The 25,468-nt window shown below is 41.6% G+C and overlaps 1 protein-coding gene across 4 annotated transcripts in view; it reads right to left on the minus strand.

The window, feature by feature from the left end:
* The window catches only part of zbtb46 (zinc finger and BTB domain containing 46), a 74,193-nt gene that overhangs the window by 25,887 nt on the left and 22,838 nt on the right, over nt 1-25,468 (minus strand). For 2 of the 4 annotated variants that reach the window (XM_059332595.1, XM_059332597.1), the window contains exons 2-3: nt 22,576-22,796; nt 20,231-21,167 (exon numbers count right to left, since the gene is read on the minus strand). In XM_059332595.1, coding sequence (XP_059188578.1) covers nt 20,231-21,167; nt 22,576-22,761 — 1,123 coding nt within the window. In that variant the 5' untranslated portion in view covers nt 22,762-22,796. Of the gene's footprint in view, nt 1-20,230; nt 21,168-22,575; nt 22,800-25,468 lie in introns of all 4 variants that reach the window. The other 2 variants (XM_059332594.1, XM_059332596.1) reach the window with 1 other exon arrangement.

Consider the following 25,468-nt stretch of genomic DNA (forward strand, 5'->3'; position numbering starts at 1 on the left):
GTCTCAACAATTACATTAAAATGCTGGTCCTTTACAAAGGTAAATTGCTTTTTTCAAAATTAGCCGCCTTGGTTTGGACGTAGTCTGCGTGAGCATGTGAATGAGTGAAGGAAGGGAGGGGAAGAGGGAGCGGGTGAGTGCGTGGGGGATGGAGGATTGCAGGGCTCAAGGTAATCTGGGGAGTTAATGCAGCTTAGAGGGACTGAGAGGAGTGGGAGGGAGAGAAAGAGAAAGAGAGAGAGAGAGAGAGAGAGAGAGAGAGAGAGAGAGGGAATGATGGCAGAGGGAGAGAGAATATAAAAATAATAGGGTCAGCAGGGAAAGAGAGGGGAGAGGAATAAATGAAGATGTATCAGAAACAAAAGCAGAAGCAACTGAAGGGGGGTAGAATGAGAGAGGAAGAGAGAGAGAGAGAGTACAGGGAGTGTAAAAGCTGGCGAGATATGAGAGTGGAGGGGGAGAGAGCGAGCCGAGTGAGTGTGTGAGATAAAGAGTGGGCTAATGAAAGGTAGGGTGAGGCTGAGCGAGTTGGCGGGTAGGAGGGAAGTCGACAGAGAGAGAGAGAGAGAGAGAGAGAGAGAGAGCGGGGGAGAGGTCTGCATGGGGAAAGAATGCTGGGTGGGGAAGGAAGGCAGACACGCAGGGCTTTGTGCTAAAAGCAAAGAGAGAGAGAGATGGAGAGATTGAGAGAGAGTGAGAGAGGTTATGTCTTCGCTTCATGCATAGGGGAGGAACTGGTGTGCGGGCACGAGCCCAAAAGCCCTGTCCAGCCCGGTCCAGGGTCGTGTTTAAAAGGTGAGGTGTGAGAGAGAGGTTGAGAGGAGGGATAATGGAAAGTGGAGGAGGAAAATGACAAAGACTCTGGGTGGGGATGCTGAACAGAGCCTGTGGGTTATTAGTGTGTGGGTTAACACACTCTCCGACTCACACTGACCAGCTCAGAAGCTCGAGGCAACTGACTAGCCTTAATTACTTCTCTACTGCTCTCCGGTAGGACGAGTTTATCAACGAAACAAAGTTGGCCAGATCAACATATATTCAAGTGGACTTTCTGGAGAGGATTACAGAACTGAATGTCTGCAAAAAATGTATGAACACTCCGACTGCGTGCATGTGTTAAATATGTACACAGATGCAGGATGTTGACGAAAGTGTGTGTTTTCTATCTATAGATGAGTCTATTTCAGGGTATATCAGGTATGACTATTTAAAGGGACAGTTCACCCCAAAATCGAAAATACATATTTTTTCCTCTTACCTCTAGCACTATTTATTGATCTAGATCAGGGATGGGCAACTAGAGGCCCGGGGGCCGCATACGGCCCACACCCTCACTTGAAGTGGCCCTCAGTACAACTACATGCATTTGAGCATGAAATCTTAAAGTGCAGTGTAAAAATGCACAAAATTACTTCTTGCAATTAATGTTGGTCACTAAAAAAAGAAATCACACTAAGTGGTTATTTTGTATTTGCTCCAAACCTTTTGTATTCCTATTTATACTGTTATACATGCATTTGAGCATGAAATATGTTAAGTTACTGCACTGTAAACATATTTAAAATTGCAGTTTCATCATATCTGGTTAAGTTAAAAAAAAATTGTGGCCCCCTCCAGCATTTAAGTTGCCCATCCCTGGTCTAGATTGAGCTGCTGAGTGTTGGAGGTATCAGCCATAGAGATATTTACTGCTAGTAGGAACTATTTCTTTCTATATACTTCCATAACATAAAACTGCTTAGAGCAGGGTCTGTGTATTATCTTGACTTATCAGGTCATGACTTCTGGAAAGAGAAATTGTTTCTCAAATGTAGTCTTTTTGGCAGTTTCAGCACCATAAGTTAAGTGCCATGTGATAAATAAGACTGGTCCTTGAGTGCTGTGATCTTCTCCAAAGCACTCACCCAAATTGGTGCCAAAAATACACAATAGGACAGTTGAGTGTACTTGAATTACAACAACTGAAGTTGTTTCAAGCAAAATAAGGAAACTGATGATTGTTGACTTCTATTGAATATAGGTGGGGACCGTTTTACTTTGTTAATGGGAGTAAATGGGTTGGATATTTAACACTACCACACTGGCATTATTTCAACTTGATTGAAAATAAATATACACAAGAGCCATAACAACTCCAATGTCCTTGAAGATTTTTTTTGTTTTGATTGTTTTACTTATCAGACTTTTGTTAAGATGAGCAAATGCTGTGTAGACCGGCCCCTCGAGAGCCCCCATCAAGTGGCTGCCTGACAAATGCACAAAAGCACAACACATGAACGCTGCAATCATACACTCCAGTCCCAGCAGGCGAACACAGAGCAGATGACCAGGACGAAGGGTTCCTCCACAAGCAGTCGATGTCACTGTGCTCCATCCACAGAGGGAGCGGGAGCCGGGGGTGTTACGTGTTCTTTGTAGAGCATTAGTGTGTTGTCGGGCTGCCCAGTGACCAGAGAGCACAAGAGCTATTGCCCCTCTCCCCTCTCTATGCTCATCTCTCCCATCTTATAACATTAAGACTGTGCCTCTCTGTGCTTGTATCCTTGGCAACCTGCCTCCAACAATGGAGAGAGCTCTGGCCTCAGCATGGGAGGAGTACGGTGCCATGGAGAGGGAAAGCAAGGGCGAGGGAGATAGAGCGAGATGGAAAACTGGCAGAGGAGCTGGGGCAGAAAGGGAGAGTGAAGGAAGGAGTCATAGTGTTTGTCTCGCACAGATGCTGAGGTCAAAATGAGGGAACAGAGCGAAGGGTTAAACAAGGGGAAGGAAGTGAGACAGATGAGGCGCGCAAGAGGTGGCCAAACCTGCGCAAGCAGCGAGCTTAGTGTTAGTGGATCAGTGCAGATCTATGTCACTCTTGAGCTAAAAAAAAAAAACTTGGACAGATCTCAAGACCGAAAGGTAGGACGGATCTGGACCTTGAACCTCACACCACTCCTCCAGCCTCTCAGCAGTCCGGAAACTGTGAAGATGTTATCCAAATAGAAATCTAACGTGTTCGATACAGCTCTAAATCCAATATCAGCCAACACGGAGCTGATTATGCACATGATTATCTAAATCCAAATTTGGCTTTTTGAAGTTTTATTTTCATGTTCCTACCTGATTCAAAACATTGCAAATCCTTATAAGTGGTTGATATATTTCATGCCTCATTTAAACCCTTTCAAACACACTAAAAATTTTAGATTAAGAGGAGGGAGATTTTGAAGTGATACTGGAAAAACCCAAAATTTGCCAGGGTAACCACGATTTCTGCAGGGGAAAATCATGTGGGACAAAACAGAGAAAATTCCCACAACATGCTCCCCCATTGACTACAATACGAGGTAAGATGAGTAGAATTCACACTGTGGGGATGGAGGGGAAAACCAAGAGAGGGACGTATGCATATAGAGGACTGTGTTCATCTTCTCTTCCCCCACTGCAGCCGAGCAAAGCCATTGAGATTAATTGCTTATGATCAAATCAGCAGAAGCAGTGCAAATTAAAGAGCGGGCCCCATCCCCACCCCCTCCTCCCTCACCTCCACAACTACCCCCCCACCTCCCTCCTCCAGTGGACACTGCGTGTGACGAGCCCCGGCGCTTATTCAAGGCTACAAACGTGTCATTTCCTCTTTCCCCGGAGAGGAACATAGAGCTCAGAAAGGGCTTGAAATGGAGCAAGGGGTCGGTCAAATAGCGCAGGCGTGTGCACACACATACAGCGCACACAGCCTCAAACGGACACACATGCACAGAGAGTCAGTGCCCTGAGCAGAACTACTGATATCTCACCCCGCTTCTCAAAACGGCTCCTCTCCCTGCTTCTTCTTCCCTCTCTGGCTCTCTCATTAAGAAGCCATTAGAGAGAAGGGCAGCGCAGGACCACATGACCCCTTCCTAACCCCTGTTACACACCCCTGACAGGGAGGGAGGAGTAGGATGAGGGAGGGAGGGAGAGAGCGGGGTAAAAGATATAAAACAGAGTCAGATAGCAAAAGGGGAGGTAGAAAAAAAAACGGCATGATAAGAGGGTGAGATGGGGTGAAGGGGAAAAGTTAGGCGAAGAGGATATGTAAGTTTCACAAAATTGGAAGAAAAAGTTAAATAAACACAAAAAACAGGGACAGAGAGACAGATGAGCAGCAGAAATATCTGAAATTGTGTTTTTCTGCCGATACAATGGATTAATTCAATGTTTCCAGAGCAGCTTCTGGTGTTTTTCTTGCAGTGAGTGACAGATCACAACCATCACGAAAATGATACATGTTTTCAACAAGTATTTGCAATGCAATAAGGTGACATTAACGTATGTCACCGCACTGGCAGATCTTCTCCACTTGCTCTAATGAAACATTTTACGACACACTATCAGATGATTAGATGTGCCGTCTGCAGCAGTGGAAGGATAGAGAGGACGAAAACATGGCAGATAGAGGAGGTATGTGTGAGTCAGAGTGGAAGAGAGAGGTAGAGAGGCGTGTGATAAGTATGCAGTGACTTTAGGAGAAGGGGATAATTTGGGAGTGGAGGGGAAGACGGCTAGGCTGCTTCCTTAGTCGGACACAGGAATGTAGAGCGGGCGGATCCCAGTGCGTGTGTGTTTCTATGTGTGTGTTTGTGCCAGACAGGAATCCCTAACCCCCACAGACTCCGGCTCCACTTATCAAGGCCTGAACAGAGGGGGTATGAAGGTGGAGAGGGAAGAGAGGGGTGTGAGTGTCCAGCACTATCAAATCCACCTCTAACCTCCATCGCTCCCCTTCTCCTCTCCTGTGTAACACACACAAACACAGAAACACACAGAAACACACACTAAACCTTGACGCTGGATGTCTCTGAGGCCAGAGGAACTATGGGAAGGCCAAACAGTCTAACCACGAAAAAGAAAAAAAACTGCTGCCAGGGTCACAGACAATTACACCATATACACATGCAAACACACACTCCTGCCTTTGTACCTCTCTATCTATCTCAAGTGCCCCCCCCCCCACACACACACACACATATACTCAGACACACACTTAGAACAAGCTCTGAAACCTTATTTTACTTTTCTTAAACAACATCCAGCACTGAAGGATTCTTTCATTCATTTCTCATGGGGGGAGAAAAAATAGATGAGTGAAAAAAAGATAATGGTGGAGAAAAAAAAATGCATTAACACCAAGTGTGCAGAAATAACAATGAATTTTTTACCCAGTTTTGTTGCCTCAAGCTTAGCAAGTATAGTTTTGTTGTCTTAACCTAACAACACTGTGAAATAAGTCCACAAATTATAAAGAGGCTCCTCGTGGAACTCCAACCCGCAGGTGTCCTGGGTGTTAGTCCTGTGTTTGACCCGTTCATCTACCAATGTCCTCACTGTCCGCATACGTCTCATCCAGAAACAAAAAGACACTCAGAAAAGACTAACAATTTTGCATTCACCCAAGCTTTTCGAGGGAACACAAACATTTTGTAAAGGGAAGATGTCCTTGGTACAAGTATCTTCATATTTTTCTTACTTATTTCCACTGTATTGTTAGATTTAGACAACAATTCTTGCTTAGCTTAAGGCAACAAAACTGGGTGAGAATAGCATTGTTGGCTACTGACCCCTGGGTGCTAATGAATTTGGTAACACTTTACAATAACCATTATTTACAAATGGTAAACAAATAATTTATTAATGTTTAATCATCATTTATAAACCGTATATAGGCCATTTAGAATGGTAAATACATATTTTTATTAATGTTTAACTAACTAAATCATTTAGAAATAGCAAACAGATGGTATATTAATGTAAGTTTATAGTAACTTTACCATTAACAAACTAATAAATTATAATTAATAGTATATTAATAGTTTTGGTTGCACTCATTTTAACATTTTTAACACCATATTAAGTATGTTAATGATTTTGAAATGATTCATATACCTTTAAGAAATTGGCTGAAAACATTTAAAGATTAAATATGGATGGGACTTTGTAAATGGTTAATAATTGGTCTATAAACCATCTATAAACATCACTTAGATGATTATTGTAAAGTGTTACAATGAATTTTCCTCCCATCGATCTTTTTCTCCCCTATGTCCCCTTAGTGACAAGATAGAATTCACACAAGGGCCCCTTCATTTTTTTCACTCAGATCAGGTGTATAAACTGACTAAACTGGTGAATTAGTGTTGTAATAATATAATATTAATAATAATAATAATAATCAAAACATGCAGGTACCCGACCCGTGTTGTGGGAGATTGTACCTGAAACAAGCCCATGACCCATTTTACATTTAGAGATACTCGACTTACGAGGAAAAGAGGTGGGGGCTGAGGGAAGAGATGGGAGGGGGGGAGTGGAGAGGAGATCAAATGGATCAGATGAAGTTATTCTTTGCATGCGGCTGCTGGTGTATGAGGGTAGTGAGGAGGAAAGACTTGAGAGAAAGAGAGAAGTGGAGGAAACAATGAGACGTACGGGCAGGCAGGTGATCTGGGGCACAGAGGTTGGGGAGGGGGGGACAGCTGGAACAAAGGAGAGTTTGGCCTCCTTTTCTTAAACTTGCATCACGTCTAATGACGAGCAAAGGATACAGAGAGCCAAAGTCCTGATGTCAGTCCAATTAACTTAATGCAATCTCCCATTAAGGTTTGTTTAATCTGTCTTTCCAAAAGGTGAAACATGTCTCGGGCTAAAGGGGTTAAATGACTTTCCACTACAATTGCTGTGATAAAATTTGAACCAAATGTGATTTTAACAAACTTTAGCAACGGCATATAGATTTTTTTTTTAAACCGATAGTGATAATCGATAATTATCTGCTTCTTATGGTCAATGCCAACACAACAGATAATTTCACATTCTTGATTTTAAAAAAGAAGCCCATAACCTGTAGTATATGCACACCTGAGGGTAAGAAAATGCTAAGATTTAATGAGCAAAACAGATGATTTAATATTCCCTAGCTTCCAACATAACTAAATATAACACAACAAAATCAAAGAACAGTTCAAACTCATTAAATGTCCTTTGTGAAGTAGCATTTAGAATTAAAATGAAAAACTTTGACATAATTTGTTAAAATAAAAATGTAAATGACTGTCTTGAATACTTAAAAATATAACTGTATCAGAGTCTGTAGAAGCTGTGCATTTTAAAGTCAATGAAGACATTTTGGCTAAATTATCAGCTCTGATGTAATTTTCAGGATGAAACATGATAATATAAATTTCCAAATATTGCACACTGTATCTCTACTATCTTATCCTTGCATTTGTCTCTTTCTATGCATTTGGGATTATATTTAAACTTGCATATAATCACATTATAAAGCTGATATGGTAGGTGGTTACAGTTATTTATTTTGCCTCAGCTAACTCTTGAGAAAAATGCCTGGCTTGTGATAAACTAAATCAACTATTTTCACCAGTTATTCCAAACAATAGCGAAGACCAAAACAATAAGCTAAAAGACGTTGGGTGAGCTGAGGCGAATTGTAGACATATGTCAGTACGTTTACATGCACAGTTTAATCAAGCTATGCCTAAAAATTGAGTTTGGTGTCTAATCTGATTTCTGTCATTGTCCCAGTTTACATGCAACGTAGAAAGTGTGACATGTTTCTTTCATCCCTGTCTCCCTGTCCTGTCCATCTCTTTGTCATATTGTATGTGTGTTAAGTATATGTTTGGACGGGTTGATGGCTAATTTTGTTGTCCTAGTACTTGTTACTCTGTGCAATGACAATAAAGGCGATTCTGAAAATCAAATAACTGACAGGAACGTGTCCTCCTCCTCAACACTCGGTGGTGATATGCGTTGTTTCAGCGGGTTAATATGGCGCCCTTTCCTGTTGACCTCAGTTCGACACTTTGTGCCGTCACTACTGAACGGCTTCTGTGACCGGCTACTGCGACCGGCTACTGCGACCGGCTTTCTTGAATGTTTTTGTTCCGGGGTCATACACCAGCGGGTGGCGTGTGGGTGTGGAGCTCATGCGTTGTCTTGTCATACATGCCGAAAAAAAACAATTTTAAAAAATCGCATTATCTGGGTGTCTTAATCGGAGTTGGAGAACTCACATTAGTCGAACTAACACGTTTACATGCACTTGTCCAGTTATAGTCAGTTTAAGACAATATTTTTTTTTTTTGGAGTGTCATGTAAACATATTGTATGTGTTTGCCACTAGAAGCGACACCCTTTTCATAACACATAGTTGTTTGATTATTGTTAACAACATTATATTGATTATAGCGGCTTGAAAAAAAGGTTGTGCAAGAAGATGTGATATTGTAACGGACATGTCTGGACAAAGGAGATGACAAGTCCATTCTCATAGCTCGCCACCTGAACAGCCTCAGTCTGTCAAGCTAGTGACCTTTAACCCACAATGGAATAAGGTGTGTGTTTAAAGGTAGCTAATATGATGTGACATCCCTTTTCAAACAATGAGGAATTGTGTATTGTGCAAAGTAGTGCTGCAGGGCTGGATTTCTAGTCATTTGCATTATTACACATGTCGCTTTGATCATGAAGTAGATTTCTGACTTTTAGAACAGAACCTGGAAGTTCCAGTTTTACACGAGCAAACAAACAAGACAGGAGCCCACAGATCCTCCTGATGTTGAGGAAGTTTAACCCACAGCCCTGCCTTTATTCAAAGCCCCTAGACTGTGAAACCACACGCACTCGCACATGCCGTACACAAGCAGCGGCCGTAGCTCCAGCGTAGGAGATGAGTGGAAACAGAAGTGACAGTGTGAATTGACGGGATGGAAAAGAAGCTCCAAACAGACAGAGGGAAGGAGGGACAGAGGAGAGAAGGAGGGGACAATAGTTGCGAAGGACAGATAGTGACTTCCAGGATTGTCTTTAACACCCCGATTACTATCAAATACACACACACACACACACACACACACACACACACACACACACACACACTTGTATGAACACAACCGAAGCCATAATTGTCCCCTGTGGTGATTTTGGCCTCTCCCTCTTAGTTTCTCATTGCTGTTGGCCGACTCTTCTGTATCTTTAACACTTTCTTTTTTTCCTCTTTTTAAAAGAACAGGGAGGGTAGGGGGTAGGGGGGGAGTGCCACAAGCCACAAGAGAATGAATGAGGGATGAAGGAGAAAGAGAGGTCTAAAGGAAGGAGGTGCGGAGGGGTGTGACGGCGGAAAAGGGGAGAGAAGGGAAGGAGGGAAAAGGAGAGAATGAATGTGTAAGAGGAAGGGAGACTTTGCCCTCCAGCGGGAACACTCCCACGATTGTGTGTACATGTGTGTATGCTTGCGCACGCGTGTGTGTGTTTGTGTGCGAGCTGTGCCTCGGCCAAACCGACACACCCACAGGCTGTAGACCTCTATATCCTGCTCGGGTTGTCCGTTTGTCCAAACATCATGCACAGGCACCCCCTCCCCTCTCTCTCCCCCCTCCACCTCCTCCTCCTCGCTCCCCTTTTCTAACTGGTCTGACGGGGGTAGAGGCCGCAGAGGGAGTGGGTACGGTAAATAGAACAAAGCCACCTTTCTAAAATAAACACACCGGGAAAGAGGAACTTCAGGCTGACTGAAAGTGAGAGACAGCACAGATCCAGCCATGGGCTTACTGTAAAGCACTTTTTTTTAAGGTTAAACTCTTTGCGAAAGTTACTCTTTCTGCTTCTTCCTGTCACTCAGTCTGCCTCACTTTCTCTCTCACACACACACACTTTTCTAGTCTCAATATCCCGGCTGCTTGCGCTCGACTAACTCTTGGTGAATGTTGGGTACAGTGTGACACATAAGCCACAGTGAGCAGTGCTGCCAGGCTCACGGCTACAGGGCCCATTACTGGCTATCAGATCACTGGAGGGGAGAGGAGAGAGGCATCCTAGCTCACATCACATCACATCTCCATCTCATATCTCCAAAAGAGGAGCCTTGTCACGGATCTCTCATCGAAGAGGAAAAGGAGGAGGAAGAGAAGGAGGAGGAGGACCCGCTCATATGCAAGGCTCATCCTTTTTATTGAAGGCAGATTTTCTGTGAAAAATATCTAGATTTTTTTCAAAAGAAGCCGATTGCTTTGACACTGTTCTCACAAGGTTCTGGCCCAGATGCACCCAAAAGTTGTCGTTTCCTGCTGCAAGAGTTTCACATCAGTTTACAGAAAACAAGTAACTCATAATTTGAGATCAACCTTTTTGGCTTGTCACCTCTTAAAAGAAAGTTGCCACTTCAAATACTAAATAATATTTCATGAACAAAGTAGCCTTTAGGCGGGACCAAAGATTTTTCCTGCAACAGCTTGGGGCACTCCAACCCCATAATAATAATAATAATAATAATAATAATAATAATAATATTTCAAAAAACTTTGCCCTTTCCCGCAAAGGGAAATTCTAAGTCCCTCAGGTATCATCTCCTTTTGAAAAAAGAAACTGAGCATGAGAGTAAACAACTCTGTGTAGGTGTGTGCGTGTGTGCGTGTGTGCGTGTGTGCGTGTGTGCGTGTGTGCGTGTGTGTGTGTGTGTGTGTGTGTGTGTGTGCGTGTTAACCACAGCCATTAATATATCTGTGTATAGACATTTGGGGTATGAGATAAGAGTTTGAAGTGTGTGTGTTGGTGTGGGGGGTTTCAGCATTGGGGGTAATTATACAGCGAATGTTCAACCACAGAAACCCCCCCCCCTCCCCTGCGCTGTGCCAACAGGACATCCTGTCAAGATGCATTCTGGGTAGTTAAATTCTTAGACATGAGCGGATCAATGCCAAGAAACGTGTGCATGTGTAGTTTACCAATGTAAATGTAGGATTTTATGGGACATTTGCAGGTGTTTTGATTTGCGCTTAGGTTAGTGGGTGAGTGTGTACACTACAGTATGTGTGTGGGCCGTGGCTGAATAAGGCACACACACGGGCCCAACCTAGGTGCACTCAGGGTGGGATAGCTAATCTTTAACCCCCCCTCCACACACACATGTATACACACACTCCACCTCCTCTTCTCCACCCAGCAATCCTTCTCCGGCCTGTTCCAGGGGCAGGAGGTGGAGAGGTGGGGGTGCTGACGTTTTGGAAAAAAGCCACGGTCAGGAGTGGGGAGGGGGCAGCTTCCTGTCCAAAATGGCTCTTTTAAAGCCAGCGAATTATAAATAGAGCAGGTGTCAGTATTGAGAACTGAGCGAGAGAGAGAGTGCTGCGAGAGAAAAAGACAGACAGCAAGAGTGTGAAAAATTGTGTGAATGTGTGTGTGGTGTGTGGTGTGATGGCGTGGTGGAGTAGGAGAAGGGGCTTTTAGCTGGTGGACTGCCCATAATGTCCAGCAGGATGTGAGGTCATATGACAAAGATGGCTGGTAGGCGGTGCGAAATGATTGGTTACCGCAGTCATAATGGAACTTTAAAAAAAATAAATTGTGGGGACTGAAAAGGAGGCTGACAGGAGAAAGACAGAAAGAGAAAAAAGGGGGGAAAGAACAGTATTTTAGTCACAACTCCCACAAGAAGAGAAAAAGCATTCCCACCCCTCTGTCTGTCTATCACACAGGAGAAAGATGAGGTATGTGTATGTGTGGTAGCAGGGCACAAGAAGGGGAAGGAGAGGATGGAGGGAGCAGGGGAAACTGAGGGAGGTGGGGTGAGCAGGCCACAAAAGTCAATAGGGTGGGAGGAAAGGGCTGAAATCATCTGTGCAGTCAGAGGACAAAGAGGCAGAGCAAATAGGGGGTGGGGGAGAGAGAGCGAGACACAGAGAGAGGCCTGGAGTACAAAGACACTGAGAGACAGAACTGATAATAGACTGACTGTGGAAAAAGTGAGAAGGATGAACCAGGAGCCACAAAAAAGAGAAAGACATGGATAAAGAGGAGAAAATACAGGGGGAGAGGCCTCAACATGATGTAGTTATCTAACCCATAGCGTGTCAGGCACGGAGCAATGAAGAAAGGGGTTAAAAATTAAGTCCACACAGTCTGAAATATTAAATCTATTTTGGTTTTTAATGAAGGAGGAGTGAATTAGGGAGGAAATATGAGAGTAGATTATTAAACCGAGAGCGAGGAGAAGGGAGAGAAAAAGTGGAGAGGTGTGTGAGGGGTGAGGGGGTTGAAATCTGTTCACGGTGTTTTAAATATTAAACCTATTTCAAGTTTAATGAAGTGCAAATACTATGGGGAGAGTCTTAACTGGAATACAGAGAGGAAGGGGGCGAAAGGGGGATCCGATTCATTATTTCAAGTGTTCACCTTTAGACTGCAGAGACTTGGGGAGACGAGCGCAGGGAGGGAGAGAGAGAGAAAAAAAAAGGAGAGAAAGTTTATGCAGAAGTGCAAACTAGAGGGCAGTTCTGAGAGCGCCTGTCTGCGGGGCCCCAGGTGAGTCCAGGAGGCTCCGGAGCTCCAGAGGATGAAGGTCTAAACTCAAACAAGCCGAAACATGCAGCGCAAACTGCAGGAATAAACAGGAAAAGGTTCTACGGAAAAATGATTTCACTTTTTTTTTTTGTCTCTGTGGGCATGTGTATGTGTGTCAGTGTGCTCAAGCGTGTGTGTATTAGTGGTTGAGGAGGGGAACTCTGAGGCCACAGAGAGGAGAGGAAGAGAGTCAGATAAAGATGTTGGATTTCAAAAAAGATTCTCGATGTAATCAATGTGCAACAGCTAGAGGGAAATGGAAAGAACAACCCACGTGTGATTGAACTGTTCACGTCTACATAATCAGATGCTCTAAGCTGTGTGTGTGAGTGTGTGAGTGAGTGTGTGTACATCACACCGGCCATGTACCGGATTGCCAAAATCCCCCAAGCTGCCACTAAAGGTCACCGTGTGTGTGTGTGTGTGTGTGGGTCTTTTTTTTTTTATTATTACCAGCGAAAAAAAAAAAGCAAACAAAAAGTATTTCCAGTGCTGTTATTATGTGGGATAAAGATCAAGTTGGTGTTTGCCCCAAGTATAAAGGAAGTAGGAAAGAAATCAATCGTTAACGGATGTTTTCACCAGCTCGGGCTTCTTCTAGAGCGATCGTGTTCTGACTCCAAAATGACATGTATTTCCAATATGTGACACCTACTTTAATAAAATGAGTAATAGCATCGAATGTTTGGAAAATACTAAAAATATCAAATGGCAAAAAGTAAGGCCTTAATGGACATAATGACATATTCACGCACTGAAAAATATGTATTTTAAAAACACTCAATCACTATTTTGAGATTTCATGAGAAAAGACCTGTCCATTATGTGTCTGGAGGCTGAAAGGAACTGAATAAGTGTAAATAGTGAGATATATACTGGCAGTACAGAGGAGCATATTTGACCAAAGATGCAACTAGATAATATGTTGATTATATATACAAATCTTTAAACCAGTCTGGAGTGTGGTTTGGGTATAGTTTGGGGTTTTAAGTTAGAATATACAACAAATTGCAACTAGTCCAACTAGGGCTGGGCGATATATCGATGTAAAACATATATCGATATATTTTTTTTACAAATGCGATATGGAATTAGACCATATCGCATATATCGATATAGTTCAAATTTGCACAGATTTACATACAAATCAGTTACGGGATTAAAATTCAGAAAATAAATAAATAAAATATTTGATATTTATGATTAGGACCGGTGTTGATTAAAATAAATAAACTATGAAACGAGAAAATAATATTAATACAGAATATTTCTAAAGCTTGATTTTGGAAAGCACTTTTTGGTTGTATGAGTGTGTTTAAGTGAAACCAGAGTCAAATTTATTTTTATTTAAGATATTTTTTTATTTAAATGTGCACTTTATGGAGCTTCGATTTGAAAAAAAGGTACTCCTGTTGTTATACAGTATTTATGTTCACTTAAATAAACAATAAAACTACTTGTGACATGTCATATTTGGTTTTGGCTAAACATTTTTGCTCTCACTTTGAGATAAAAAATATCAGGATATATATCGTATATCGATATTTAGCCTAAATTTATCGGGATATGCCTTTGTGCCCATATCGCCCAGCCCTAGGTCCAACTTGCAATGAATTCCTCTATGTGGAAATCTGATGATATTTTATATAATAAATTAAATAATAATAAATCACTTCATTGTTTAGTCCATAACAAGTAAACAGCCTAAAATCAAAGAATAATGAATTTACAATCATACAAAAAGAAAAGAAATCAGCCCAATCCTCTCATATAAGAAACTGGAAGCAGAAAATGTTACCAAAAATGAATGAATAATCTATTTTAAAAACTGTTGTAGAGTAATTTTCTGTAACTGATTAACCACCTCACAGTTTCAGTAGTACATGGATTACAATAAGAGAGTCTGATATAAGGCATCAAAGGAAAATATAGTTAATTATTTCTTTAAAAAAAAAGCTTCATGCCTGATTTTAAAAACCACTCCGTCTTTGATTTGCAGATGCTTTTTTAATCCAGGTCTGGGAGAAGCAGCGGGGGCCAAACTAAAAATAATTTCAGGTAATTATTTAAAGGTTTACGACATAAGCAGGCAGGAGAAGTAGAGACTATTTAAAACTCCCCTCCTCAAAAAAATTGTCACCTCTAATATATTATTGTGCAGAAAAATATACGCACATGATCAGATCACTGGAATGCAAGCAGTGCTGATTTTCCTCTTCCCTAATTCAAATGTAAGATTTCAAATAATCGTGGCAGCAGACAAGGTGAGCGTAAGAAAGAGTGAGATCAAGCGTTAGTGAGAGAGACAGAAAAAGGAAGTTGAGTGCTTAGTGGCCTCAATAATGACATCAAGTGAACACAGCAGATGTTTGCAAGGGAAGGGGATCTAAAGAAAACAAATCCTAATTCCTGCAGCTGTTTATGTCAACACAGACACACGGCATTTTCATACAGGCGCTTTGAAGCGGCTCCGTGCTAATACACTGAGCCTTTACACACTATATATTATCCTTATATTACAGAATAATCCAGCGAAATCCTCAGTCAAGCAGCCCTTGTGTTGTATGTAATGTAAGCGTTTCTAATAGTAAAGCATGGACACCGATCACAGATGAATGAGAGAGAGTGGGAGTGTGTGTCTAGGCACTTCTCATCAATAAAGAATGAAGCAATTAAGCTAATCTCAGACTGAAGGTGCCCTTTCTCCTTTATACCTACCATAGCCCTTCATGGAAACCAACAACTAGACGTCATGGAACAACCACACACACACACACACACACACACACACACACACACACACACAAACAAAAGCTGTTTTTATCTTGTTAAGGACATATTTGTACTTCGCATAACTAACATAGTGTAATGTATGAGGTACTCATCCATAGTCAGTGTGTTATACAGTAGATGGTGACTGGCATGCTCCCAGGTTGGACACAGAAGTACAGGCATAGAAGCAAAGCAATGTGCTGCTGTGGACAGGGCAGCAGCACATTGCATTTCAGGCACTTTAAAAAAAAATCCCATGCAAAAGCAACCAAATTCAGTTAAAGTGTATGCTGTATTTAGAATATTTTCACCTCTTTACATTGCCCTCAGACAGCCCTTTTTAAATTCAGCAAGGGAAACCAGCAAGCTGTTATCGATGCTTTCTTCATAGCCACCAGACTCCATTGGAAAAACACAGTAATTTTACCTCACGGAACAGAGAAGTTGCCAGTCTGCTGCTGCGATGATCTAGCCTGGGTATACCCATGCTGCCTTGCGCGCTCAAATTTGTTTCGAACTGCAAGGCAGCATGGTGTCCATGGCCGATTTTTAGCCCTGTTTTGGTATCCAATCACAGAACGGGGAGGGACGGCAAGACGATGACGCATACTATTGGACAGACGGAAGCTTGTAGTTTTCTTACAGATCCAACATGGCTGCTGCAGACGCGAAGCTCTCTTTGGATCTAGCTGTAGACAGTGTTCTAGACAGTTTAGAGCCAAAGTTTATTTTAAAAGAAGAACAACATTTGGCTTTACACTCCTTTATCACCACCAAAAAGGATGTTTTAGCCTTGCTTCCAACAGGATTTGGCAAAAGCCTAATCTACCAACTAGCCCCATTAGCAGCTAAGCTTTAGAGAGACCCCAGTAGTTGTGGCCGTCTCGCCATTGATCGCCTTGATGGAGGACCAGGTAAAGGAGATTGCAATCAAGAGTTGCCGATACCAGGTTCTGTTGTTGTTGTTGTTGTTGTTGTTGTTGTTGTTGTTGTTGTTAATTGATACGATTAACTAAGGCGCTTATGATAGACATTCGTAACGGCCAATAAACGGCCCTGGACGATCGGAAACCACGCCTCCTCTACCGTAAAATGAATAGATACGTAGAGGGTTGATTTTATGTTGATTTTATGATTTTTTGTTTTTATTTTATTTTGTGCGGGCAGTACATTTTACATTTTATTTTAATTACTTTTATCCTATTTTTAATTTATTTTATCTTATTGCATTTTACTGTTCTACTGTTTACTACATCTCTTTGTATTGTGTTATCTATTTATTGTTTGTGCAGCACGTTGGAAACCTTGTGTTTGCTAAAATTGTGCAATATAAATAAAGTGGATTGGATTGAATAGGTGGTCTCCAGACTGTATCTGATTTGTGATATAGTCTGGTGTTAGCCAGGCTAGCGATGATCAGTAAGTTTGTTTGTTATTTTGTGACTTTAGTGAATCCGCCCTAACGCTTTAAAACAATAAAGATACACAACACAAACAAACTAACTGATCCAGGCAATGGTAGGTAGACAGGTAACTATTGTTCTGCCAGGTAAAATTGCTGTTTTTGTCAATGGAGTCTGGTGGCTTCAAGAGCGCATCAATACCGACTTCAGTTCCTCCTGTGTAAACTTAAACAGGGCTGTCTGACAGTAAGGTAAAGCTGTGAAAGAAATAGCATATTGATTTTGTAGGTGGACCTTTTTTTAGGTGGCTAAAATAAGTTTTGCTTTTATTCCATGCTGGTAAACCTGCCCGGGGGCATGCCATCCACCATCCACTCACTGACTATGGATCAGTAACACATAGCAGTGGTCAAATTCAAGCATTTTTAAATTTTAAACTTTTCCAGTATTTTACACCTGTTGTAAATTGCATGTTTTAGATGAGGTCTTCATTTCAGATAGGCTACTCATTATTTTTACTTTCAACATGTGATTATCTATAGTCTATAGATGGATATAGTCAGATTGCAAGAGAAATACAGTAAGAATTTCAAGCATTTACAAGCACTTTATCCAAAATGTACAACATTTAAATTCAAGCATTTTCAAGGATTTCAGCCCCTGAATGAACCCTGAACATACAATCCTACTTCAAAAAATGAGCTACCGTAGTGGTTGACCTACCGCTACACAAAAAGGCCTCATACAGCTGAAAAGGACCAGTTAATAAATCAATAATATAAATCTCTATCTGATATATAGCATTAAACTCCAGGTATAATTAATGACATTAATATGGGCTACATTCTATTAAGGTGTGTCATATTCAGGATATTGTGCCTGCTGTATTACTGTCAAGGCTTACAGGACACTTAATGGAACTGAGCCATTGATAGTGCTGTTAATCGCACCTGTGCAAGTCAAAATGTCAAAATGACTTGATTTTGATAATCAATTAAGGTAATTTATCAAGCAAACATTGTTTGATTTGGCCCACACATATTTTTCTCTATTTTCCATAATTGAAAGCTGAATTTTTTTTTTCCTTTTTGTTTGCCTGGATGAAATTGTCCCACAAGCAGAAGTAATGAAGTGATAAATAAATAAAAATAAATAAATGTATGTAATATATCAGGGAGGGAGGGATTATGCAACAGTCACAGTTATATTTTAAGTTATATATATATATATATATATATATATATATATATATATATATATATATATATATATATATATTACATTTTTATTCATTATCAAGTTAAGATTTATTTACATGTTAGCCAGTGTTTCTAGTGTTTTCCCATAAGAAAGAAATCTCCTTCTTTCCCTCCAGCAAACTGTGTCATACCGAGTAAGTGATAGCTCTTTGCTGTCTACCTTGCCTGCTTTGCAATAGTGTCGATGTTATAATTAGAAACTTTAAATAGAAATGTAAATCACTTTCTAATTCCTTAGTGGTCCCATATGTGCATCTGATTCTGACCTTCTATTGCAGGTGACAAAATACGGACTTAAGCAGACTTAAGACTTAAGCAGACAAACTTACATAAGCCCAAAAGGATCCTGTGTATTTTTGACCCAGACTAAGCCAAAGTAAAAAAAAAACAACAACAAAACAAATGTTCTCACTTCGAAAGGTTTCAAACTTGTAAGAAATCTGTCACAATGATAGAAGAACGCTCCCTCCGCTGCCCCCGATCCAACAATGACCTCACTAAACCTGTTCAGCAATCCCCCAAACCTTTGCCAAACACACAGAAACCACCTCCTGCAAACTGACTCAACACACAATAGTGAAACATATCCTGACTGTCACTCTTAAACGTCATGTAAGCCCACTGGTAACACGATCTTTTTCTGCTAAATGGTGAGATCTGCCTCTCTGAAGGAGAACCAAATTGTTAATAACCTCTTGTTCCCTCCTTCCCTCCACTCTTCTCCATTGTGAGCACTTTACCGAAACCCGGTTGAAAGCTAAATGAATGGTTGTCTTTTGGCAGACACCAGGTGAGTCTACACCAGCAGCAACACTAGACTTCCTCTAACCTTTAGGTGAGAAAACATCTCTCTTGGTAATGGCTCCTTCACCACAGCCAGACTTAAACTCTACCTGCTACCACAGTGCCACAGAACCAAGAAACTGGCCTTAATAGTGCTATTTACTTTGTGTGTGTATGTGCCTATGCATGTGTGTTTGATTCTGAAGCTCAAAATAAGATGTACTCTGGCATCGTAATAATGTCTGACTGCAGGTCGCAAAATCTGTGACTTAGAACACTTAGAGCTAAGCAGACAAATACTCTTAAGCCCGTACGGATGCTCTGCCTTTCTTTTTTTGTCTCTGCTTTTCTTCTCTCTCTCTTCTTACCCCTCTCATCCACCACTCACTCTCCCTTTTCCCTTCTCTTGCCCTTTCCAGAAGGTCCTTCCCTAAACCCCAGAGAGAGGGGGAGGAGCCTGAGATGGCGAGGACGCACTGGTAATCCGTGCAGTGACCCAGGTCAATTCAATTATCCTGTTTTCTTTCGCTGCGCGACGCGTGTGCCCATTTCACAGCCAACTCCCTTAATGCGCCCAGGATTAGCTTCTCTTACTTTTAATGATCTACCTATCGACGCCTTGGGCCCCACAGTGCGCGCACACGCACACACAGAAACATAGACACACACACACACACACACACACACACAAACACACAGCTAAGTGTTTTTCATGTATTAGTTTTTAGTGTAAAGAAATTCACTAAACAATTCTGCAAGGCTGAGGATCAAGAGACACTTTCTCAAAATAAGTACGTGTGCTCGAGTGTTTTTGTGTATTCATCTACTTGTTTATGTGGGAGTGTGTGTTACATAAACTGCAGTAAGAAGAGGATTGTATTATCCATCTGCATTTACCCGGCATCACCTCACACCTCCAAGATTTGAGATAATCATCTTAGGCCTAACACGTTAGTGTAGAAGCTCGCTAATCTCAACCCGGAGGAGGAAAAGAGGTCATTTTATACTAGTGAACCGTGCGGATGACTGACGTAGCATTAAGTGCATGTACACTCTGTTGAACTTGAGTTCAACAAAAGTCAACAGAGCAGTTTGATCGCTGACTCCCTACTGGTTATAAAGTGTCCTTTAAAAGACAGGCACAGATAAATGAGATTTTACTGTAGTTAAGTGTTGAGATAACACTCACCTAATCGTATCATTCGTCATTCACTAATTAACTGGATAACTAAGGACAAAAAGCCTCAAAGTCATTGAATCAAAACTGCAGGGTCTTTTCCAAAATAGATGTGCAGGTATGCTCTCTTTGGGCCTGCATCCATGCTTACAATTGTGAGATCCAGTCAAAGTTTTTGTGATAGTTGACTAATAAACTTTCCAATAAATTTGCCATAAAAACTGTATTTCGAGCTGAAATCGAGGGCTTGCTTTCACCATTTTTTGGGTGTCTGTTTTGTCGATAACGCATAAAATATGCAGTAGAACTTGGAGCTGGACGTTGTGGCTGGGAAGAGGGACGCCTGGAACGCCCTGCTTAACCTGCTGCCCCCGCGACCCGGCCCCGGATAAGCGGAGGAAAATGGATGGATGGACGGAGACAGTTAATACTGTAAGAAGACATTTTTTCAGTCTTACCTGGGATGTCCTGTCCGTTGTAGTTCCATCCAGCCACTGCCAGCATGGAGGGCAGAGGAGACCCAGGCCTACTGTCCCGGTCTCTCTCCCTGTCCCGCTCTCTGTCCCAGTTCCTCTCAGCCTGCTGGGTAATATGCCTGACAGTGTCCTTGTTCTTCCTGTTCTTCCTTCGCCCTGACCCTGACAGGGGTTGCCAGGACCCCTCTCCACCTGCTCCAGCAGCACCTCCCGCCCCTGGCTCCCCCTGGCTCTGGGCCGCCCCCCTCGGAGTGTCCCGGGGATGAGAGGAGGAGGCGGGGGACACCTGTTCCTCTTTGACAGTGACAGGCCTGTAGTCGTGTGGCCAGGCAGGCTGCGAGTCGTGGCAGGCTTCCTCCTGGCTCTCGTGGCTCTTGGGGGGTTCTTGGTCCTCCTTGCCATACGTGCTGCCTCCCTCGTGGCAGCTGGCGATGGCCGAATCCCCAGAAGAGTTGGCTGGGCTGGTGCGGCGCGCCAGCCAAGGGGAGGTGCTGCGACCAGACATGATGGAGGCCAGGGCTTCAGAAGCCATGCCCACGATCCCTCCTCCTCCTCCTCCTCCTAAACCTGCTCCCACACCACCCCCTGCTCCCGCTATACCCACTCCTCCTCCTCCACCTCCCCCACCTCCGCCTATGCCAGCCGCAGCAACAGCTCCCATCTCAAAGTCGGCCAGTTCGTCGGCCATCTCGGAGCGGATGCTGATGTCCAGCGCCGCCTTGATGAAGCTGTGGCAGGCCTGGACAATGTCCGTCATCTGCAGGTAGCTGGCGGCGGACATGACCTCGATCACGTTCTTACTGGTGAGGGCGAGGTGAGCAGAGTACATGAAGTCCAGTATGGCTTTGAAGCCTGTCGCCGTGACGATGTCCAGGTGAGTGACAGTAGTCTGGTGGTGAGGCTCTGCCCCTTTTTTAACCTGAAAAGTGAGGAAGATTATTCATAGCAGTTCTTCTTTATGTATATCATGCAGTAAAAAGCTTTTTTTAAACACAATTTATGTTCGCAGTAGGGTTGTCAAAAGTATCGATACTAAAACGTTGTATCCGGATACAATAGTCATTTTCAAAAGTATTGAGTATCTGAAGCTTGTTATCATAGTTGCAGTTTTTTTGCACAGCTGTTTTTTATTATAAATATTTAACCTGTGGTTCTGTTAATTTTTATATGTTTCATTTTTCTTGTTAATAAAAATATTTCTGTTTTGGGGTCTTTTTATCCTTGTGGTATCGAAAATCGTATTGAGTAGAAAATTTTAGTATCGTGACAACCCTAGTTCGCAGGCAGTCTCATTGGTTAGTTTTTATCTATAAATGTATTCTTGGGCTGCTTCCCTCTTACCTGTGTACATACATGTGTCGAAACCAAACTAAACATGGTCTACGCTACAAAATCATTGTACAGATGCTGGAGCCAAGAGTGAGAATTGAGTTAGGTAAGAAAACTTAAAAATGGAACAATCTGCAAAACGAATTGAAATTGTCTGAGTTGATCACAACTGGTGAATTTAAATCGATTCTAAAGGATAAAGAAATAATTTCCCTTGGTCAGTGTGACTGCTCCGTATGAGTCTCTACTTGAGGCTCCTTCACTGATGTTGTGATGGCTGTATTTGTATTTAATTGTTTATGTTAACTGTGTTTAAATGTTGTAACTTGTCACTTTTTATGCTGCTTTCTTGGCCAGGTCTCTCTTGGAAAAGAGATTATTTTAATCTCAACAAGACTTTTCACCTGGTTAAATAAAGGATATATACCAGGGATGGGTAACTTAAATGCTGGAGGGGGCCACAATTTTTCATGGACACTACCACAGGGCCACAAATAGGACAGTGCACTTAACCAGACATGATGAAATTGCATTTTTAAATACGTTTACAACTTAAGTAACTTAATATATTCCATGCTCAAATGCATGTAGAACAGTATAAATAGGAAATATAGAAATACAAAAGGTTTGAAACAAATAAAAAAAAACACTTACTGTGATTTCTTTTTTTTTCAGTAAAAGAACAGCAGACCAACATTAATTGCAAGAAGTCATTTTGTGCATTTTTACACTGCACTTTTAAGATTTCATGCTCAAATGCATGTAGTTGTACTGAGGGCAACTTCAAGTGAGGGTGCAGGCCGTATGCGGCCCCCGGGTCTCCAGTTGCCCACCCTTGATATATATATATATATATATATATATATATATATATATATACTTCTGTCTCGCTTTATCAACTTGAAAACACACAACAAAAGCACTATGATCTGAGAGGAAAACAGGACCTTAAAACACTCCCTTGACCCTTCTTTCCATGTACTGTAGCAGTCCCTCACCTGGCAGTAAAGAGTCTTGAAGTAGCGTGAGGAGCCCAGGAGGACGTTCTTGTGGGCCTTGAAGATCTTTCCATCCACGATGACACAAGCGTCGCAGAGGATGCCGTGCTGCCTCTGCTCATTGAGCTCTCTGAGGAGCTGACGGTAGTGAGAGGAGATCTCCATGTCCTCCTTCCTGTTGTTCATCTGTGTAGCTGAACAAAAGCCTCTCCTCCAAACGTCTGCTGGGAAACGAAAGAAGATCAAATTAACTTCAAATACAATATCAAAAAATATTCCAAGTCTAAAGAACATCGTACCATTAACCCTCTGAAATCTTCGGCTATGTCTGTTAAAAAAATATGTTAAAAAATCTTTACCATGCCATGTTGGTATCAGTGTTTTCAGCTTTACCTCTATGTGTCACCTATATGTCCTCATAATTAATTTTTAACTTTGACTTACTTTTTAAAAAAAAATTTGAACCCAAAAGAAACTAAGGAAACATAACATATTGAAAGTTATGTTCAAAACACAGAATTTTAAATATTGCAAATATGGGTCGCAGGTTGCATATATAACATATAACAGGTAAAATGAGAATAATCTCTAATTCTATATTTTTAGACTAAATATATTTGACATTTTACTTGGCTGAATATCATCAAAAAAAATCTGACATGGAGTTTCAAGCCAGAACTTTAGAGGGAAGCTGATGGCTAGACTCAATGTTGCTTATTTTTATGTCTTCACGTCATGAAGAAGTAATATGCAGGTGTTTTCATGGACTCCAGAAGGTTAACTGTATAGTATGGAAATATGACAGCACGGGAGCAGTGAAATTTTAGCCACTTTTTTTGCATATTTTAAGGAAAGAAAACAAGATTTCTGGCAGCATATTCAGCTATTTCTCCTCCAAGTCCATATATATGCTTGATGGCTTTAGCTGAATTCAAACCCCTTTCTTAGAACGTCAGATTCATTTTAATGTAAGGGGGGAAAAAATAATCAAATTTAGCTGAACCACTCCTTTAAAGACGAGCCAGGGTAAGGATATCTCAGTAATGACTGTGACATAAAAACAATGACATCAATAGAAACCACATCTCAACTGCTGTAGTTTGATGTCTAAAAACAGCCCAGTAACAAATAGTCAAAAATCTTAGTGTTTAAACCATGTCTGACAGGTTCATTTGTGTGTGTGTGTGTGTGTGTGTGTGTGTGTGTGTGAGTGTGTGTGTGTGTGTGTGTGTGTGTGTGTGTGTGGGGAGAGAGAGAGAGAGAGTGTGTGTGTGTGTGTGTGTAAGCTCATTAAAATGTCAGTTAAAAAGCGTAACACTTTCACAAAACAGTTGAGAGGAAGAAAAACACCTCATTTAGTACAGACCACTTTACCATTAAATTTATCAATAAACACAGCCTCAGTTCCTTGTTATTTTTTTTTTCTTCATCTCTCTACCGACTGAATATTCAATCAACTGTCTAGTTAAGACGAAAAGTCGCTCTTGAACCTTCACCTCGGTGTTTCTGATCTTGCACAGTTCAGTCTGGGTTGTGAACACAAAGTTTTTCTGAAAACTACAGAGAAAAAGAGCCTTAATGACAATTTGTGGAGCTGCTCAGCTGTCAGCGAGTGATAATCCAACTTTTCAGAATTCATTGACAGGATTTATGAAGTATGTGATGGAGATGCTGGCGAATTTGGTAACACTCAATAACCATCATTTATAAATGGTAAACAGATAGTTTACTTATGTTTAATCATCATTTATAAAACGTGAATAGGCCATTTAGAATGGTAAATACATCATTTATTAATGTTTAACTAACTAAATCATTTATAAATGGCAAATCAATGGTATATTAATGTAAGTTTATAGTACCTTTACCATTAAAAAACAATTAAATTATAATTAATAGTTCATTAATAGCTTTAGTTGTACTCATTAAAACATTTTTAACACCATATTAAGTATGTTAATGATTTTGAAACGATTCATATTCCTTCAACAAATTGGTTGAAAACATTTAACGATTCAATATGTTTAGCATTTTCTAAATGGTTAAAAATTGGTTTATAAAACCATCTATAAACATTACTTAGTTAAGTGTTACCGCAAATTTTATTGTTACTCTCACACAGTAAAATCCACGGAAATGATCAAGGTTTCCACAATATATAACGCCATGATTGTCCTGACTTTTGAGCTCAGAAATATTGACGTAAATCATAGGTGGGTATGATTATATGTCATGTGTTTTCTTCTGCTATGTGAAGGTTAGATGATCATCACACACACAACACAACAGAAGGCTTGCAGGTGAAGGCTACAGAGACGGGAGAGCAGAAGGAGACAAAGGCAGATAAGAACATCGCTCTATGTTGAACCAGCTTTACAAAAAGGAAACCACATAAGTCCTTGCAAACACAAACACACAGAGGAAGACGCACACACACACGCACCAACACACTCAGGCAGTGCATTAGCCAGAGCATTAGCAGCCGCCGCTCCCGCTCTCGTCTTGGTGAGGGCTAAATCGCGAGGACGCAGAGTGTTACCAAACGCAGCAGTGATTTGTTTTGGGAACGCCACAGCTGTCAGCTCTCATGGGCCATTCTGAGAGATGACAGCTCTGGTTGGCCAAGGTGACAGCAGCGTTTGCTCGGGGGCCGGCACACTTCAGGTCATGTTTAGCAAAGCTCTGCTCAACCTGATGGCTTGTAAGATCAGATAAATCCACAGTGTCTCCCACGTCCACTTGGACAAACACACCTCCTATGAACAGCAGTGGGCAAGCAGATGGAGTGACATTGACAACTGCGGAAGCCTCTCTTTCTCAAACCACCCCCCCACCCCCAAAAAAAATCTGTCATTGAGTTTGATCAATGCGCGGCTCGCTCCAAACCTTTCAC

Source organism: Centropristis striata, chromosome 5, assembly GCF_030273125.1.
Source record: "Centropristis striata isolate RG_2023a ecotype Rhode Island chromosome 5, C.striata_1.0, whole genome shotgun sequence".
In the NCBI taxonomy this organism is placed as follows: Eukaryota; Metazoa; Chordata; class Actinopteri; order Perciformes; family Serranidae; genus Centropristis; species Centropristis striata.